General features: G+C 39.2%; 1 protein-coding gene across 4 annotated transcripts in view; it reads right to left on the bottom strand.

The window, feature by feature from the left end:
* PUS10 (pseudouridine synthase 10) overlaps positions 1-19,367 on the bottom strand; it is a 90,119-nt gene that overhangs the window by 69,708 nt on the left and 1,044 nt on the right. For 2 of the 4 annotated variants that reach the window (XM_069069066.1, XM_069069065.1), the window contains exons 2-4: positions 12,245-12,381; positions 9,490-9,744; positions 8,322-8,408 (exon numbers count right to left, since the gene is read on the bottom strand). In XM_069069066.1, the coding sequence (XP_068925167.1) occupies positions 8,322-8,408; positions 9,490-9,744; positions 12,245-12,381 (479 nt within the window). Of the gene's footprint in view, positions 1-8,321; positions 8,409-9,489; positions 9,745-12,244; positions 12,386-19,367 lie in introns of all 4 variants that reach the window. The other 2 variants (XM_069069068.1, XM_069069067.1) reach the window with 1 other exon arrangement.

Raw genomic sequence — 19,367 nt, 5'->3', positions numbered from 1 at the left:
AAGGGACCGGGACGGTGCATACAGAGGGTACCGTAATGTAGCGTGTAGCGCAGGGGATCACCTTCACTACAGTAGCAATCTCAATAGGGCTTATTTTCGGGGGAGAACTTATTTTAGAGGAATCTTACACAGTAAGGGGAGGGCTTATTTTCGGGATAGGTCTTATTATCAGGGAAACACGGAACTACTTCACCTTAGATCTGAAATTTTAAAAATATATCATATACTTTAAGTCACATATTCACATTTGCAAATTTTCTGAGACCAGTAATGTAAAAGAAGGAAAACAAATTTATCACAATGGTTTTGAAAAGTTCTCTATTTTCAAAGTTGTCTTTTACTTAACTTTTGTTTATCCAGTAATTTCCCTGGTGTCACATCACCAGAATATGTCAGAGGCTGGACTTCAAACCAAGTCTTCCTGACTCTAGGGTCTCTCTATCTCCTGCACTTTGCTCCCTCTCTTCCAATTCTTATTAAAAGAAAATCCAAACAGAATCTTACTTATACTTTAGAAAATGTGCAGTTTCATTAGTATATATCATTGCACCACTGATATATCAAAACTCTGTGTGTCTACAAATTCTCTTCATGAAGTGATTTGGTTCCCCCCAAAATAGTTCACCTCGATTTATTTAGATAACTTGATCATAGAACAAGTAGACTGAAGAACCCCAAACTGAAGTCTTTCCAGATTGGTAGGACTTGCTAAATCTTGTACTCTGATGGGATAATCCTTAAGAGCCCAAGGTCACCTCCATACCATGAAGGAAGCATTGAAATACCACTTTAACAGAAAAAATTCTCAGCGATATGTTTAAAATGCCATGAATATAAAACACTGTATCAAAAAGCATAAAGATTTACTTCAAAGTAGAATAGCAAAATACCTCTGAAAGTTTTGTCAAAATATCTTCATGATTACAAGTTTATTTTCTTTTTAAAATCCTGACTTTCATAGCAATGACTCACTTTTGATCCAACTTGTTAGATAACTACCATTAATCAATCTCCACTATCTTAAGATATGGATGGCCACAGGGCATAGAAACTTAGACACTAAGGAAGACTGAAGTAGCAAGACTTCAATATTTTCAGTATTTAGTGATATGGTATTTGTCTAAATGGCTCTATAGAGAAGTTGTGTTTAAGGTCCTTGTCAAAACAACAGAAAACAAAGAAACTGAGCCCCATGGAAGGGCCTTCTATGTCAGATCTTGGCAGTAATTCAAAGAAAAGAGTGTCTGTGAGTGAATCATCGATATAAATTCTTAGGATGCTGAATGATCCCAGGATTACAATGCAGTTTTTAAAAATTCTATTTTATTTTATTGCAAATTCTCTCCCTTCCCTCTGTCCCTCCTTCTTCTACTCATTGAGAAGGAAAAAAACCCTGAAACCCATTATAAATATGTATAATCATACAAAACAAATTCCTGCATTAGCTATGAAGGAAGGAAGGAAAATATGCCTCAGTCTGCACTGAGTCCACCAGCTCTCTAACTAGAGGTGAGTAACATATTCATGAGTCCTTTGCAACTGTGCTTGGTCACTGTGTTGATCAGAGTTCCTAAGCCTTTCAAGGTTGACTATCAATACAATATTGTTATGGTATATAATTCACTTCAAACTTCATTTTCCCTACATAATTATACCACTTAAAAAATTTTTTTGGACGGCAATTGAGGTTAAGTGACTTGCCCAAGGTCACACGGCTAGTTTTTGTGCTAAATGTCTGAGGCTGGATTTGAACTCTTGTCCTCCTGACTCCAGGGCCCGAGCTCTATTCACTGCACCACCTAGCCGGCCCTTAAAAATTTATTTTAAACCAACAAAGCTCAAGAGCACAAGGAAAAGAATGAAGTACTTAATGATAACATGTTAAATTATGGAGATGTTCTAAACTTTTCAATCATTGGAATATCTTCTCTGCTAAACATCTGGGAGGTAATAGTCAATATCAAACAGACAGAATTTAGGCATAATAATCTAATCCTTTAAAAAAAAAATCACTAAAATCAGTCAATAAGTCATTAAATATCTACTATGTAACCGGTACTGTTAGGTCTGGAGATATAAGTACAATAATGGAAACACTCCTTAGTCAAAAGAAACTTATATTCTAATGGGCAAGTAAACAATTATATGTCTAAGTCTATAGAGCTTAAATACATCTTGTGAACAAATACACTTAGTTACAGAGAAGATTGTGTGTGAGCTGCATCTTGAAGGAAGAGAAAGAGAGGTAAGGAGGAAGTGAACTCTAGACATGAAATGGTCAGATGGGAGAAAAATTTCAGGGGGGAGGAACTGAGGAATGGTCAATTTGGCTGGACTGCAGAATGAAGAAGGGAGAGAAAAGGTAAGTTTGGGTCAGGTTGTAGAGGGCTTTAAAATGTAGACAGAGTGGTTTTTATTTGATTTATTTGATCCTAGAAGCAATGATGCCAAGTGGAGTTTACCGAGTAACGGAGTTACTTCATCACATTTGTGCTCAGGGAAAATTATGCAGTGCAGAGTAGGATGTACTGGAGTGAGCAGAGATTTGAGGCAGAAAGACCAATTAGGAGATTTATAATAATGGGCAAGAAGTGGTAAGAATTTGAACTAAGGTGGTGCCCATGTGAGAGGAGAGAAGAAGTTTGTTTCAAGAGATATTGTGGAGGTAGAAATGACAACATTTCTATGTGATGAGTTTGAGGAATTGAGGATAATATTAAGGTTAAAGATCTGTGATCCCAGAAGAATGGTAGTGTCTTTGACAGAAATAGTTAAGAAGGGATTAGGGGGATTAAAAGAATTAGTTCAGCATTGGACATGTAGAGTTTGAAATGTCTCTGGGACATCCAGTTTGAAATGTCTGATAGCAAGCTAGGTGGCAAAATGCATAAATGGTTACATTGAGAGTCTGGAAGACCTGAGTTCAAATCTTGCCTCAGATATACTTGGTATAGCTGTCTGACTCTGGGCAAGTCAGTTAACATTTCTGTGTCTCAGTTTCCTCATATATGAAATGGGGATAATAATAAAATCTATTCTTCAGGCTACTGTGAGGATAAAATGAAATATTTGTAAAGCTCCTTGCAAACCCTAAACCACTAGATAAATGCCAGCTGTGGAGGTTTACAGTTTAGGAGGAGTGACTGGACCTGGATGTGTCTGTGTTTTACAAAGAGACAGGTAGGGGGTGGGGGGAGGGAAGGAAGGAGAGAGGGAGAGAGAGACAGAGAGTGAGACATATATACATAATAGATACATAAAAAAATGTAAAAATAATATACATATGAATCATCTATAAAGAGATGATAGCTAAATCTATACAAGTTGATGAGGTTACCAAAGAATGTAGAGGGAGAAGAGAAGAGAACTTAAGGCAGAACCCTGGTGAAGACCCACAGTTAGGAAGCCTGATATAGATGACAAACTAGCAAGAAAGTGAGGAGGAATGATCAGGTTGGAAAGAGAACCAGGAGAGATTAGCATCACTAAAACTCAGAGAGGAGAGAACAACCTGGACAAGAGGGTATTCAACATGTGAAATGAAGCAGAGAGGTGAAAAAGGCCATCCGATTTGACAACTAAGAGATCAAGGATAACTTTGGAGAGAGCAGTTTTTGTTGAGTGAGGAGGCATGAAAGAAAAGAGTTGAGGAATGAGAGGAGAGATGTGGAGGAAGTGCATATGGACAGCTTTTTCAAGTGGTGTAACAGAAAGATATAGAATGACAGTTGAGGAGAGGAGATGATAGGGTCAAGGTAATGAAGGTTTTTAAGGAAGGGGGAGACTTGAGAATGTTTAAGGGAGCAGGGAAGGAACCAGTAGACAGGGAAAAGTTAAAGATTAGAGAAAAGGGAAAGATGACTGAGAATACAATCCACTGGAGATTAGAGAGTAAGGGATCAAGTGCCTATATGTATGTATAAAGGAGAAGTGCCACCTGTTTTTCAAAGATTAGGAAAAAGGGGGAGAATAAGAAATTATGTAAATGGGTTTTGAGAAGAGAATGGGAGAAGAGATATCGTCATTTTAAACAGTGTCTTATGCCCAATGAGCATACAATAAACAAGTGGTGATTCTGATAAATGATGAAAGAGATGCTTATGCAAACTACTAAAATATACAGATAAGCCTTTTAAAGGCCGTATTACCTGGTAGGAAACTGGAGTTTCAGAAGATTTGTTTTGCATTCCTGGATATGTCACTCACAACCTGTAAATGTGAGCAAGTCACTTAGCTTTCTGGTGTTTATGTTTTTATATTTGCTTAATGGAATTCTAATGGTGACCTTAAAATACAGAAGAATTGTGATCACTGACTGTTAAAGGGCTACAGAAATGTTTATAAAGGTCACTATTAGAACATAATTTTCTTTCCATCCCATGGTCAGTTACCTCTTCAACAGTGAAAACAATTACTAAAAGCATTCTAGTTCTCCCACATTCCTTGGGGAGGAATCACAGAATCATGGACTTTCTGAAATGTTAGCTTAGGGGCCATTTAGTTCAATCTGTACTTGAAGAAAAAATCCTATCTTTACTTGAAGCTTTCTTTAGAAAGAACCCCACTATCTGAGGCAGATCATTACATTTAGATAGCTGTAATTGTTTAGTTTCTCCATATCTCAAGCTTAAATTTTTCCCATTGAAACTCCCATCCATTGTTCTGAATTCCACCTTCTGGAACCAAGAAAAAATAAATCTAATCCTTTCTCCACAAGACAGTCTTTCAAACATAAAACAACTAAGAAAAAGAAAACTTACTAGTTACCCATTCCTCATCTAATAACTGTGAAGTTGATCTTATGAATCCACATATAAATCTTTGCATATCATCTAATTGTAGTCTCTGCCAGCACCATTTTTGGATCTACCATGGTGGCTTGGAGGGTGAGGGGTGACAATCATATCATCTGATTGGCAAGATGGCTCAGCAGTGGTTTTCCACATAAAGTTCCAACCTTGCAAGTTCAAAAGAAAGAAAATATTTACCAGATGTAGAATAATTAAAGCTGAACCCCTAAGATGAAAAGACAGAAACACCATAGGTGTATATATGTATATAAGGGATTCATGAAATAACAGTGGGAAGCTGCAATATTTAGTGATCCCACTCAGCCTTCACCATGTACTAAGTTCAACCAGCATAGGTAACAGTTCCTATCTCATCCCTCCATGACAGATCAGGCTAAATTTGAATGAACTTTCCCTGCCTCCCCACCTCCCTACAAGACCCAGCCATTTGAAGAAAAGAGAGGGCAACTTGGAGGGGTGGTGGTGGTAGATGCAGTTAACACTAAAACGTAAAGCCTACCAGAGGAGAAGCCCTAGGGTCATGTATTCCTGAAGGAGAGGTGACAAGAAAACCAGTCAGAGTCAGCCCTCTCCCACCGAGGTTACTATGGACAGGGTAACAGCAGGACTCTCATGGCACCTAACCAAGGAGTCTGAGGATTCCAAACCTCTGGGGTCTGTGAAAGAGGGAGAGATAGGAAACACAAGAAGTGAGAAAGGAGAAGGAAGAGATAAAAAACTACTGGGCAACTCTTGTAGCCTTCCCTGATCCTCTGCTGTACTCCCACAGCAGCTGTTACAAACTTTACTTTTCTCCAGCCACCTTCACCACTCTTTGTTCACTGTCTCAGTAGAGGACTCAGCCTCACATTTGACTTAGAATATTGAGACTATCGATCCATGCTCCCTACTCTCCTATATTCTATACCTCAAGCCTCCTCAACTGAATCTTCTTTTTTTTTTACTTCATTCTCTTCAGAGGGGGGTTTTCTCCTTGCCAGAGTTGACCCTTTATTCGTGCTCTTGATCATACCCTTCTCATATACATGAGGATCTTGACCCTTGAATTATACATCCTTTCACTCTGATCTTCAATCTCTCTATCCACTGGCTATTTCTTGCTACTTATAAACATGCCCAGAATTTTCCCTGTCCTTACAAAACTTTCACTTGGTCACACTTTTCTTTAAGTCACCCTGCCACATTTGTCCTCCTTTCACAGACAAACTCCTAAAAAAAGACTTCAGCACCCATTGCCTCCATACTTCCCCACTCTTATTTATTTCTCATTCCTTGTAATCTAAGTTTCTACTACACCCAATAATTGGAACTGCTTTAAGATTACTAATAATCTCTTATTTGCTAAATGAGGACTTTCCCAAGTCCTCATTCTCCTTTTTTTTTTTTTTTGCTTTTTGGGAGGGATTTGAACTCAGGTCCTCCTGACTCCAGGGCCAGTGTTCTATTCACTGTGCCACCTAGCTACCCCTAGTCCTCAATCTTCTTGACCCTTCTAGCTTTTAACACAACTGATCATCCCCTCCTTTTTTAATACTCTCTCCTCCTCAAGCTTTTATGACACTAATGTCTCCCAGTTCTCTTCTTACTTGTCCAACCAATTCCTCTCAGTCTTCTGTTCTGGCTCAGCACCTATGTTCAATGAGCACATCTATGAAGATAACCTCCAAATATCTGTGTCTAGACCTTCTCTCCTTGCTAAGCTCTAGCCCACATCTTCAACACTTCCACATGGACATACCAGAGCCCAAAACTAAACACATTACTTTTTTCCATAAACTCATCTCTCTTCCAAACTTCTTGTTTCTTTCTAGGATACCACCAGCATTCCAGTCACCCAGATTCAAAACCTTGGACTCACCCTCAACACTTCCTTTACCCTTGCCTTCACATCCAATTAGCTATCAAAGCTTGTTGATTCTACTGCCTTAACATCTTTGCCATATGTCCCCTTCTCTCCACTCAGATTTGCAAAGACTGTAATAGTCTCCTAGCCTCTATTTTCTAGGTAATATAGTGGACAGGGAATCAGGAAGATGTGAGTTCAAATTTGACCTCAGATACTTAAGTAGCTATGTGACCCTAGGCGAGTCACTTAACCTCTGTCTGCCTTCATTTCCTCAACTCTAAAATGGAAATAACAGCTACCTCCCAAAGTTGTCATGTGGATCAAATGAGAAATTTGTAAAGCATTTTGAAAACCTTAAAACACCATGTGAACACTAGCCGCTATTATGGTTGTTGTTGTTATCATTATCACCAACTCATCCTCCACACATGCACCAAACAGACACCCCAAAGCACCTGTCTCATAAACTACAAACACCTCCGTGTACTATTTAAAGTTCTTCACCATCTGGCTGCAACCTGTCTTTCTAGACTGATTCTGTATGCTCCCCCTTTCACGAACTTGACATTCTAGTCAAGCTGGCTTCCTTGCTAATCCTTTTACAGGACATTCCATCTCCTGTCTCCATACCATTGCACAGTCCAGTTTTCACGCCTAGAATGTTTTCCCTCCTCCTCATCTCATCCTCTTAGAACCTCCAGGTCCCTTTAAGGCTTAGGTTCAAATAATCATTTTCTTCAAAGTCATTCTGGAACCTCTCTTACCTATTGAGTCTCTTCTCCCCCTACCCTATCCCTATCAATAATACTTTGCATCCACTTTTATATCATCTATACTCAATCTTTTGTATATATGCCATTTCACGTCAATAGATGGTAGATTCCTGGAGGGCAGGGTCTACTTCGCTTTTGTCTTTGTCTCCCCAACACCTAATATAGTACCTGGAATTTTTTAAACCAAACTTGTGATTTTGCTGGTCCAGAGAACACCCAGTTAAGAAACTCCCTCTGTTAATACACATCAGTGTATACTCTGCAAGTTAGTCTTAGAGAAGAGTAGCCTTGGGCACTGAGTGGGTACATGACTTCCCCAGGATAGGTACACTGTGTGTCAAAAGCCAATGCTGGACTTTAAAGGGAGGCTACATAACCACCAAGCTGTGCTACACATCAGCCTTTCTAGGACTTAAACTGAACTGCAGATCATCTATAAAGTCACAGAGGAGTCGCAATCTGCACTGGTGAAAGGATTATCCTGATAGGTTCTTTTCCCTATAATGCCAGTAAGAACAAAAAGTTTTTGAAAGTTTTTCATGTTCTCATCAGATAGCTAGAGAACATGGCTTCTCCCAAACAGAAAAGACAAATTCTGTCTTTCAAAATATGCTCCTTCTTCCCAAAGACATTATGAACTCTGGTATTTTCCACCAAGGCCTCTGAACACTAGTCAGATACCTGCTACTATTCACTACACTCAAAAGGAAGCAGCTCCTGAAAGAAAATGCTAACAACTATTCATTTATTCAGGCATCTACTTACCACCAATATATTTCTTGTAATATTTAGAAATATACACAAAATAGGAAATAAACAGCATGTTGTTACCTCATTCCATCCCAGATTTTAAGCACTTATTAATGTAAATTATGGTAAAAATGGTCATACCTCTCTTACAGACAGCTGTGGCGGGAAGGACACAGAAAATACCAAGTTCACGAACTCATACCCAGAAGATTCAACCTTCTGACACACCTGAAAAATGATTCCATTTACATAAATCCATAGGAACTGTTAGAAATTTCACTCTTTAACCTGAAATTTTGGCCAACTAGTTGGCATTACAATACTCCAAACTTTTAGTTGAATAAATATACTTTCAAATTCTATAATACACACTGGAAAAAGACACTAGATTGAGAATCATAAAAACTGGCTTCTAGTCCCAACTTTGTCATTCAACTGGCTGTGACTTTCTATGGGTATTTTTCCTTCTCTGGGTCTTGTCTCTTTATTTATATAATTCAAGTGGACCAGATGGACCTCAATAGCCTGGTCTTCCTGCCACAAGTCTCTCCCCACTACAATTCATCTTCTTTTTTTTTTTTAAGCAATTGGGGTTAAGTAACTTGCTCAAGGTTATACAGCCAGTTATTTCTGATAAAATCTTGAAGCCCCCCCCGCTTTTTTTTTTGCTTTTTGGAGGGCAGTTGGGGTTAAGTGACTTGCCCAAAGTCACATGGCTAGTGTGTCAAGTGTCTGAGGCCGGATTTGAACTCAGGTCCTCCTGACTCCAGGGCTGGTGCTCTATTCACTGCACCACCTAGCCGCCCCTACAATTCATCTTCTACTCAGCTTTCAAAGTGATCTTCCTAAGAGGAAGCCTGACCATGTCACCACCCCCCCACCTGAATAAACTCCAGTGAAAGCCCTGCATAATCTGCCCCACCACCTCCACCTTTCCAGTTTTCTTATGCCTTACAATCCTAACAGATACTCTTTGATACAGTAACTTTGGCCACCTTGCTACTTCTTGAACAAGACACTCCATGTCCCAACAATGTCAGGAGTATGGGGCAGACTTGACCATCAATACTTGATGATACCCCTATCAGTACTTGAACTCTGCCCTGGATCTCCTTCAATCATAGTGTAGAATGGCTTTCGCAAGCATACTTTCTTCCTGGCTATGCCTTGCTTGATATTAATGATCAGAGGGTTGTCAAATAAAGTTATCTCTGTTATCAAAGAATCTTATACCACCAAGATCATTTCATGTCTTAAATCAAGGAAAATATCTACCAACCTAAACATTTAGTAAGAACTAATCATTTACCTTCTTAATAAACTTCTTCTCACAGAATTCTTGCAGAATTCCCAAGCATAAATTGCATGCATTTAGATAAGGCTTCTCAAGCACCATGTTTTCATCCTTCACAACGGTAGTCATTTCTCCACCATTTTGACTCCTATCATCAATTTGAGCCTCAGTATCTTGCAATCGAATCTTCTTGGGAGGTGGTTCGGTGGCTTCCAAAGTTAAAGCATCGTCTTCAGTTCTCAGGAAATTCTCTAGCTCCCTAAGTAAGTCCTAATGAAAGAAAGTTGAACAGGGTTTTTTGTTTTTCTTTTCTGGTAATGCCTCTCAAGGCATTAATTACCACATATTAAAACACCAGTGAAAAGTATTAAAAATAGCATATTTTGATTATTTTTTGTTTCGATTTTGGAGCAACTCCCATCATCCTATACCTTCATTAAAAATTGCCAGTACTATTACTTAAATTCTGTAACATAAAGGGAAGGATTTTAAAGGCAAATGTTAATTCAAGAATGTAGCTTCTAAAAGAGCCAGGTAAGTAGCAGGGTAATGGAGTTTGGGCACATTAGTGTCTATGTACACAGTACCCAGTAACTATGTGAGCTTGGGCAAGTCATTGTCATCATAACACTTGTGTGCTCTCTGCCTCTCATTTCCCCTCACTATAAAGTGTGGGGATTGAACTCGATGATCTATAAAGGCCTCTCCCAGTTCAAGACTTATGATCCTATGATAAGCAAATTAATGAATTAATACCTGTTAATTGTCCTACTATGAAAGGAAAGCATTTCAATGATAGCTTATGATTTTGTTCATTAATTACAGAAATAAATGTGAAAATACTGATTAAAATATTTCCCTTGCCAGGAAATACATGATATTTTAAGATACTGAATAAAATCTCATAAATTCAAATTTCATTTATGTATATTTTATATGAATTCATCATAAGAAAAGGCCCCATATGTGGGGAAAAAAGGACTTAAGAAACATGATAAACAAAACATAATTTTGAGAATTATTCTGAATAACTTGTTCTTGTTTAATTAAAAAAAATCTATGCACTTATAAACAATGTTTGTAACAAACTGAGAATAAGACTCCCAAACTTGATGCATTGATATGGTAATGCCAAGGTAATGTCAATTTATACTCAATTCATCAAAACAGAAATTACTAAGGCAGTATTTAATTATCCTAACTTAATCTAAGTACAATATAATAAACATTTTTTAAGCATCTATTATGTGCCAGACACTGTACTACGCACTAAGGATAAAACACAAAAAAGTTAGACAGAACCTGCTCTCAAGAAGCTTACAATCTAAAGGGAGAAGATAATATACAAAAGGAAGTCGTATCTCCAATAGCCCAAAGGATCTGTGATCTTAGATACATGTGGGTATTTCCTCCAATGACATAGATGGCAATCCAACTCTACCTTTCCAGCCTCAGCAACCGTGTCCATGTCCTCACATAAGTTCACCAGAAAGGGTAGACTCAATGTTCTAAAAGCCTTCCTCCCACTCTCTTAAAATCCCAAAGATGCCAATGGAGGACAGGAGTTGTATATCAGTTATCTCTTGCTCTTAACGTGTGACTAGTTCATCTTGTTCATAGGCCTTTTATGACATCCTTTATACCAATTCTCCTGCACAATTCCTCATTTGCAACATGTTACAGACCATTTACACCAATGATATTCCTCTCTATTGTACCTGGGTGAGCCTCGACTTCATTTATTCAGACTTTAATTTTCTATGATTCATGGCCACAAATCATCATCATAAAGAAAACATTATAAATACTGGCTCTTATTTCAGGGAGAAGTTTGGAGTCATTAAAAAAAAATGTGCCAACATAGAAAAGATCCAATCCATCACCAGGTCAGCAGTAGGATAACAGTTTTTTTGGTCAAACTAACTTTAAAAGACCATATAGTAAGTAGAGGCAGGATTTGACTTACACCAACAAAATTACTTATCCTTTAAATATTAAAATATAAAAATCTATTTATAACAAGAGAGGTAGTATGGCACAAGACACAGAGAGCTAGCCGAGAACCCAGAGGACTAAGTTCACATTCTGCCAGTGACATATCCTCTGCAGGGTGACCCTGGAAATGTTATTTAATATCTCAGGGCTCTGGGCAACTCTCTATGTGTAGTGAAAGGTATAGTCTAAGGTGTAGTGAAAGTGCTGGATTGAACTGAAAGAGGCAGTTTCCTCCCCAGGGAATTTCCTCTATCAATGAAAGGCGGGAAGGGGTGTGAAGGGGGAGGTGACACTGAATAGTGTCAGACTATTAGTAGTAATAATATTGTTGGAATCAAAAAGACCTGTTTAAATCCTGCCTCAGATAAGCTGTGTGACCCTGAGCAATTCACTTAACCCTCCTCAGTCTCTAGTTTCTCATTCATACAATGGGGATAACAACTGCACTGACTTTATGGGATTGTTTTGAGGATCAAATGAGGTAACATGTAAAGTGTATTTCATACCTTAAAGTACTATATGAGGAAAATGTTTTGTGACTGATGCCTTCTGGAGAATGGCTGTCTCAACAATAAATGAATGTGCATAGGACTGTTCTCTGCACTTTTTACTTTATGAGAATATCTTCTTACCACTGTCAGTAATCTTCTGTGCGTGCATTTTGGTAATGTTGAAAGCTTACATTTACTAAAGGATTAGGAACAAATATAAAGCCGTAATAGAGATATTGATGTATATACAGGGACTTTTTTTAATTTTAAAAAAATGAAAAGACCTTGTATGGAAGTTTGTAAGGTGCATGAAAATCCACACAACAGAATCTGAAGATACATCGTGGACAAGTGCCAGTACTGAACAGCAACCGGGCAATAGTCTTGTCTTTTTCAGCCAGCGGGAACATGCTGAGTAAACCTAACTTTAAAAACAAACAAAAAAACCATAAGGATAATAAGCAATTCCACATTTCACTTTCACTGACAACAAATGCTACCCAAAACACTTATAACAACTCACATTTATATAATGCTTTAAAGTTTGCAAGTACTTTAAGGTTTAACAGAGTACTTACCTTCCCTTAAAGTAATAATAGAAATAGTATCCCTATTTAATAGATAGAAAAACTAAGATTAAAAGATATTGACTTTATAGCTAATCATGGTCAAACAGATAGTAAGTATATGAAGGGAGATCTAAACCTAGGTCTTCTAACTCCAAATCCAATATAGTTTCTATTATACCTTGTTGCCCCTTCACTCTAATTATTCCTTAATATTTAACAATTAAAGGAGACAAAGGTTTTCTCTTTCTGCTCCTGGAAGTCCAAAGCCAAGGCCCCGTATGGAGGCAGCAGTCTCTCCAGGAGTCCCTTCTGCTTTTTTTTCTGTTGTAGGGTGTTTTTTTTTTTAAGTTAGGGAGGGATAGGACTGGGGAGCACCAAGAAGAAGAGCAGGAGCTGGGAGAGAAAGAGCATAGCACTGTACAGTAAAGTTAACATAGGTATTTGGGGGGAATGTAGATTCCTTTCAGAATTCTTTATGTACAGTCAAATTTTTGTAAGGTGAATTTATGTGATGCAAGAACTGTCTGTATTGTTACCTTACTAGCTACTTATAAACTTGAACCAGAACAATATACAATTTCAACACATTTTGCTTTATGGATTTAAAAAAAAAATGCATTGCATCAATTGACATCAATCTGATCCAAGCAATCAATTAAGCATTTAATAAGTGCTTACATCACAAGAACTGTGGATATAAAGAAAAAATAAAAACAATCACCTTCAAGAAGCTTGGGAGAGACAACACATATGAATCCAAATGTGCAAGAGAAATGCACAATACATGGAAGGTAACTCTAGAGGGGATAGCACTAGCATCTGGGGGGAACCAGAACAGGCTTCCTTAGAGAAAGGACTCTTGAGTCAAGTTTTCAAAGCCAGGGATTCTAAGAGTGGGAAGTTAGAAAAGAAAATATTCCAGGCCTAGGGAACAGTGAGCGCAAAGGCCCAGAGATCAAGTCATGTACGGCAAACAGAAAGTGGGCCAGTATGGCTGGATCACAGAGTACAGGGAAGGAAGCAGAATGTAGACAATTTGAAAGGTAAAAATGGGACAAGCGGTGAAGAAATGTAAATGCCACAGGCCCAGTTCTGATCATTTCACAGGCTTCCTTACTCAAACTCCAGCCCCCTACTACCTCTAAAACAGAACACAAACTCCTCTGTTTGACATTTAGAGTTTTTCAAAACCTTGGTCCACTTCAGTCTTTACAGTCTCCTTGTACAGGACTTCCCTCCACACACTATGATTCAATCCACTGACTTCATATACACAATGCTCCATCCTCCATTTGGATGTTTTTGTTCTGACTGTCCCCCAAGAATGCAGTACTCTCCCTCTCCATTTCCACCTCTTACAATTCCTAGTTTCCTTCAAAAATAAGCTCAAAGGCCTCCTTCTGTAGGAGGCCTTTCCTGGTTCCCCAATCAACAATGTTTGCTCTCTAAGGGTTTCTTGCATTTACTTTGTATGTAATCTTTTAGACCTATACAAGAATACAGTCTGCCCCAAAAAACAAATGTAAACTTCATGAAGGCAGGAGCCATTTCACTTCTGTCTCTGAATTCCCAATTCTTAGCATAGTGCTGGTATATAACAGGTGCTTAATAAACACTTTCTGATTGACCGATACATGTCTTATCACCCCCTATTACATTGTAAACTCCTGGCTAACCATATTATTTCATCTTATTTTTGTAAATCCAAGGCCTAAACAGTTCACTTCTCATAGTATACTTAATGAACTGTGCTCAATCAATCATGATACATTTATTAAGCACCTACCATGTGCCAGGCCCAGTGCTAGGCACTGGAGATACAAAGACAATTTCTCTCCTAAGCATATACATGATATTGGCCTTCTGTTACTTCCTGTGTACAGTTCATCACTAGAAAGCTACATCTCACTTGCCACACACATCTTCATTGGCTTGTGGATTAGCTAGTAAAATTCTGAGAATCTCAACCACCGTCAAGAGTCATGTGTGTTAAAAAGATAGAAGGGAGCAGGCATGTGATGTAGCCCACTTTCTTTCCCCTATTCAGTTCTTGGTCCATTTCACTCACAAGTCATTTAGCCCTTTAGTGCTCTAGGAAATTCAAGACTACAAACTACAAAGTGCCAACTTGCATTTAGTGGAAGGTTTTTTCATTTGGGAGTTCACTATCAATGAAATCAAAGGTCCTCTAAATCCCTATCCCTAATAATCTAAATATAAAACACCTAGTAGCAGCTTAGTGATCTGTAACATAGGACTAAAATTTGAAAATTGTGAAGAAAACTGGGAAATCATCTAATGCAACCCACTCATTTTACAATAAAGGAAGAGGATTAAGTCTGGTCCACAGTCATACAGGTAGGAAACAGTGGAGCTAGTATTCAAACATGGGTCTTCTGATGCCAGATCTAGTGCTCTTTCCCTTAAAACGTCCAACTATCACTTCTTACGATTTGGAAAAACATGCATAGGAAAAAAAATTACCTTACTCAAAAAATGGAAAATCACCTAGACAGTTAAGTTTCCTATTGCTAATTAGTAGGAACAAAAAATGAGCTATTCTCTCTAGATTTGGCAATTTTTAGCTTTTTAGTTAATTAAGTAAGTTCTCCTACCTTGAAATAAGTCAGTAACCCCTTGCTTAATCTTCATCCAGCAGACCCCATTCACTAACCACAGATAAGTCAATTAATAAACATTTATTAAGCACCTACTTTGTGCCAGGCACCATGCTAACCCCTAGGGATACAAAAAGAGACAAAAGACAAGTCCCTGCCTTGAAGGAGTTCACATTCTAATGGGAATGAAAACAAGCAAATACAAACATGCTACATACAGGACAAAGAGGAAATAATTAATAGAGGAAAAGCATTGTAATTAAGAGGAATTGGGGAAGGAATTCTGTAAAAGGTAGGATTTTGGTTGAAACTTAAAGGAAGTCAATTTAGCCAGGAGGCAGGGATGAGAAGAAAGAGAATTCTGGGCAGGGAGGACAGAGGACAATCCGAGAAAATGCCTGGGGCTAAGGGCTTCGTGAAGTATCTAGTTCTAATAACCAAGTAACAGCCAGAACAGTAACTAAAAAATATCCGCTGGGGAGTAAGGTGTAAGAAGATGGGAAACGAAGGAGGGAGTTAGGTTATGTGAATGGTTTGAATGCCAAACAGAGCATTTTTTATTTGCTTCTGGAGGCAATAGGAAGCCACAGGAGTTTATCATATACTGCCATGACCAAATGGATGTTTTAGGAAGAAGATCAGATCACTTTGGTGTTATTTTCTTATTTGGCTTTTTCGGGGGAAGGCAGGGCAGTTGGGGTTAAGTGATTTGCCCAAGGTCATATGGCTAGTTTTTTGTGTTAAGTGTGTGAGGCCAATTTGAACTCAGGTCCTCCTGACTCCAGGGCTGGTGCTCAATTCACTGCCATCTAGCTGCCCTGGTGTTATTTTCTTCAGTATTTTTGGGGGGAGGGTTCCTTTTAGCAGGTTGTTGAATCATTTTTTCATGATTTTCTTGCTGTCATTTCTCTTCCCAATTTTTCCTATTCTTCTATTACTTGATTTTCAAAATCCTTTTTTGTGCTCTTTCATGGTCTGAGATCAATTCATATTTTTCTTGGAGGCTTTTGATGTTGGAGCTTTGACTTTGTTGTCTTCTGGTTGTATGTTTTGTTCTTCTTTGTCATCAAAGTAAGATTCTATAGTTGGACTTTTTTTATGCTGTTTATTCATCATCCCAGCCAAATACTTGATTTTCTAACTCCCTGTCAAGGCAGGACTGCTTCCAGTGGGCATGGGGATGAAGGTAGGGGTAGGGGGATGGGTGTACTCTCACAGACTTCTGGGGTTTTGTATCAACTGCTGGATCCCCCAAGTCTGTCTATGGCCCCAAAGCTCAGGAAACAGGTGCTACTGCTGCTGCCTCTATGGGCACCCCCTCCACTGCCCCAGGACTGGGATCTGGCCACCTACTCCTCTTTTACTCAGGGTTCCCCCACTGACCTTCCACACTGTTCTTGGTGTTTATGGGTTGAAAAGTCTGGAAATCATCATAGTTGCCAGCTAGTTTGTCCTCTGAAGCCTGCTCTGACCTTATCTCCACCCAGCGAAGCCCACGCCAGACTGTGCTCTGATCCCAGTCCAGTGCAATATATCCTTCTTGTCAGTCTTTCAGGCTATTGGGCTGGAGATGTGTTTCACTCTCTGGATTCTGCGGCTCTAGAATTTGTTTAGTCATTTTTTAGAGGTATTTGGAGGGGTTTGGGGGTGAGCTCAAGCAAGTGTCTGCTTTTACTCTGCCATCTTGGTTCCATCCCAGAAGATCACTTTGGTGGCTGAGTGGAGGACAGACGGGAATGGGGAGAAACTCAAGGCAGGCAGATTTATCAGCAGATTACTGAAATAGTTCAGGTGTGAGGTGATAAGGGCCTGAACTAGAGTGGTGGCCTTCCATTTCCTGCTTGGCACAGCTTGTCCCGAGGAAAGGGTAGTGGGGCCAGGCCAAGCATCTTCAATCTGTCCCAATGCAACCATGATCACCTGTACTGGCACAAGGAATTTTCTACCTCCTGCTTTGAACCCAATCCCCCAAGTGGAGCATCTCCAGTGCAAAAAGCACCTCCCTTTAATTTCAAGCCTCTCATCTCCTCTTGCGCCTGTCTTTTGAGGGTAGAGAAGGAGTGCCCTCCACTCAGTGAAGAACATTGTCACACCTGGTCAGACTTCACATCTGTAGCAGCAAGCACTCCAGGATCCCCAGGGTGACTGCCAACACAGGTTCTTAGATCTGCTTTTGTAAAGGAAAGCAACTCAAAATGGGTTAACAATCTTGCTTTAATCAATCAAACATATATAGTCACAGCTAGTTCAGGGAAAAAAGTCTGCGCCCCAAACTTCAGAGTATACAGAGGTTACAAGCAGAAATTACAAGAAGACAGAGAAAAAAAAAAAACAGATCAAGCAGATTGGCCTCCAACTGTCCAACCATTACATCTATACCCAGTCAGTTACCAAAGAGGGAAGCATCAACATCTGGGTTTTTCAAAGCTAGGGGGCTCTCAACTGCTGCCCAGAGTCTCATCTGGTCAAATCACACAACTTCTCAAAATGAGCCCCAAAACAAAGCCTCACATCAAGGTTCTATATAGCCTTCTCCTGGCTCAGAGAGTGTAACAACCTTTTTGACCCACTGCCCAATCACAAAGTATCTCCTGAAAAACAAGCCTCCTACCACAGGTTCAAGGTGCACTTAACCTAGGGGCAGGAAAGATCTTAAAAAATTTACATTCCTATAACAACATCCCAGGGACTCAGAACTCCTGTAAATCAGCATTCAAAATCCATTCCACACCCCCTACTACCTCCTACTTCATTCCTATCCCCCTCAACCCTCCATCAGTTTCATCCTAACTCCACCCTGCCTTTCCACTGTACCTTCTGGAAGGCCTGTTTTATAGGCAAAAAACTTTCCTTCATCTTAAATCTTTTCCTCTCCCACTCCTACCATTTACTAGCCCTTGCTGAAACCTGGCTCCTTGATGATGAAACAGAACTCCCTGGCTACCCTCTCCAGCAATGGCTGCACCTTCATTCATAATCCTGGGCTTAGTGATTGAGGTGCAAAAGTTGGAATACTCCTTGCTCCCCACTGCCACTTCCAGGTTCTCTCCCTTCCTCTCTTCTGTAGAGTTTTATGCCGTTCATATCTACTACCCAAACAAGATCCTGGTAGCTGTTGTCTACAGTCAACCAAATTGCTCCTTTCCTTTCTCAACAAGCTTTGATACCTGGCTTACAATTTTTCTCTCCTCCCCAACTGCCCTCATAGTGAGGGACTTTAACATACACAGTTCCTCAACCTACTAACTCCCATGAGCTACTCCCCTACTTCACCTCAGCCACACATAAAAAGATAAAGATACCACCTATTAAATTCTTTATTGTTAAAACGAGGAAATAAGGAATATGGGCTTTTTTCACTTTGCACTCAATCTTTCAGCAATGGACTACAGTTTTTTAAAAATTCCTTACAGGGGCGGCTAGGTGGCGCAGTGAATAGAGCACCAGTCCTGGAGACAGGAGGACCTGAGTTCAAACTTAGCCTCAGACACTTTAACACAAAAACTAGCCATGTGACCTTGGGCAAGTCACAACCCCAGTTGCCCTCCAAAAAGCAAAAAAAAAAAAAAATCCTTACAACTACCATATGACTGGCATTCCAAAAAATTTTTACTCTTCTTCAATAATTCAAAAGATTTAAGATATCATTCCGAGGATTCCTTGCACCTATTGTAAATAAATTCTCTGAGTGCCTTACTGATCCAAGCTACTAAAATTACCCTTCCCTCAAAAAAAACAACCACCTTTTCCCCCATTTTTTAAAGGGGGTGAGGGAATGACCTTTAGTTTAGGAAGGTTGTTCCTCAGATAACATACTGGTCTCCTACTAAAATCCTTTCCAACTTGATAAGAATTGCTAAAGCACGTGTTATGTTAGCATAGTCTATGAGAACCAAGTGTCACCTCAGTGCCTCCATAAGGTATAGGAATTTAACTTTAGTACTTAATCCCCATCTAACAGATAAGCAAGTGAAGCTGAGGGTGACACAAAAGACTTGCCTAGTCACATGGCTATTAAGCAACCCAACAGATTCCAATATCACTGCTAACAAAAAAAGCCGAATCTTTTGTCAGTCGGTTGTAACAGAATGACTTAAGACCCTGGGTCTCATCACCTTTTATTTCCCTTTTTTTTTTAAACAAAAGTACACAAAACAAAAAGTACACTTAAACAAAGTACTTTTTTTCTTGTTTGTGTTAATTAGGGAAGAGACGAGGAG

This window comes from Petaurus breviceps, unplaced genomic scaffold (assembly GCF_028583685.1).
Source record: "Petaurus breviceps papuanus isolate PSGF00001 unplaced genomic scaffold, PetGlider_PUasm1.0 90775, whole genome shotgun sequence".
Lineage (NCBI taxonomy): Eukaryota > Metazoa > Chordata > Mammalia > Diprotodontia > Petauridae > Petaurus > Petaurus breviceps.
The sequence above is the reverse complement of the archived record's forward strand: the minus strand, read 5'-3'. Positions and strand labels throughout refer to the sequence as shown.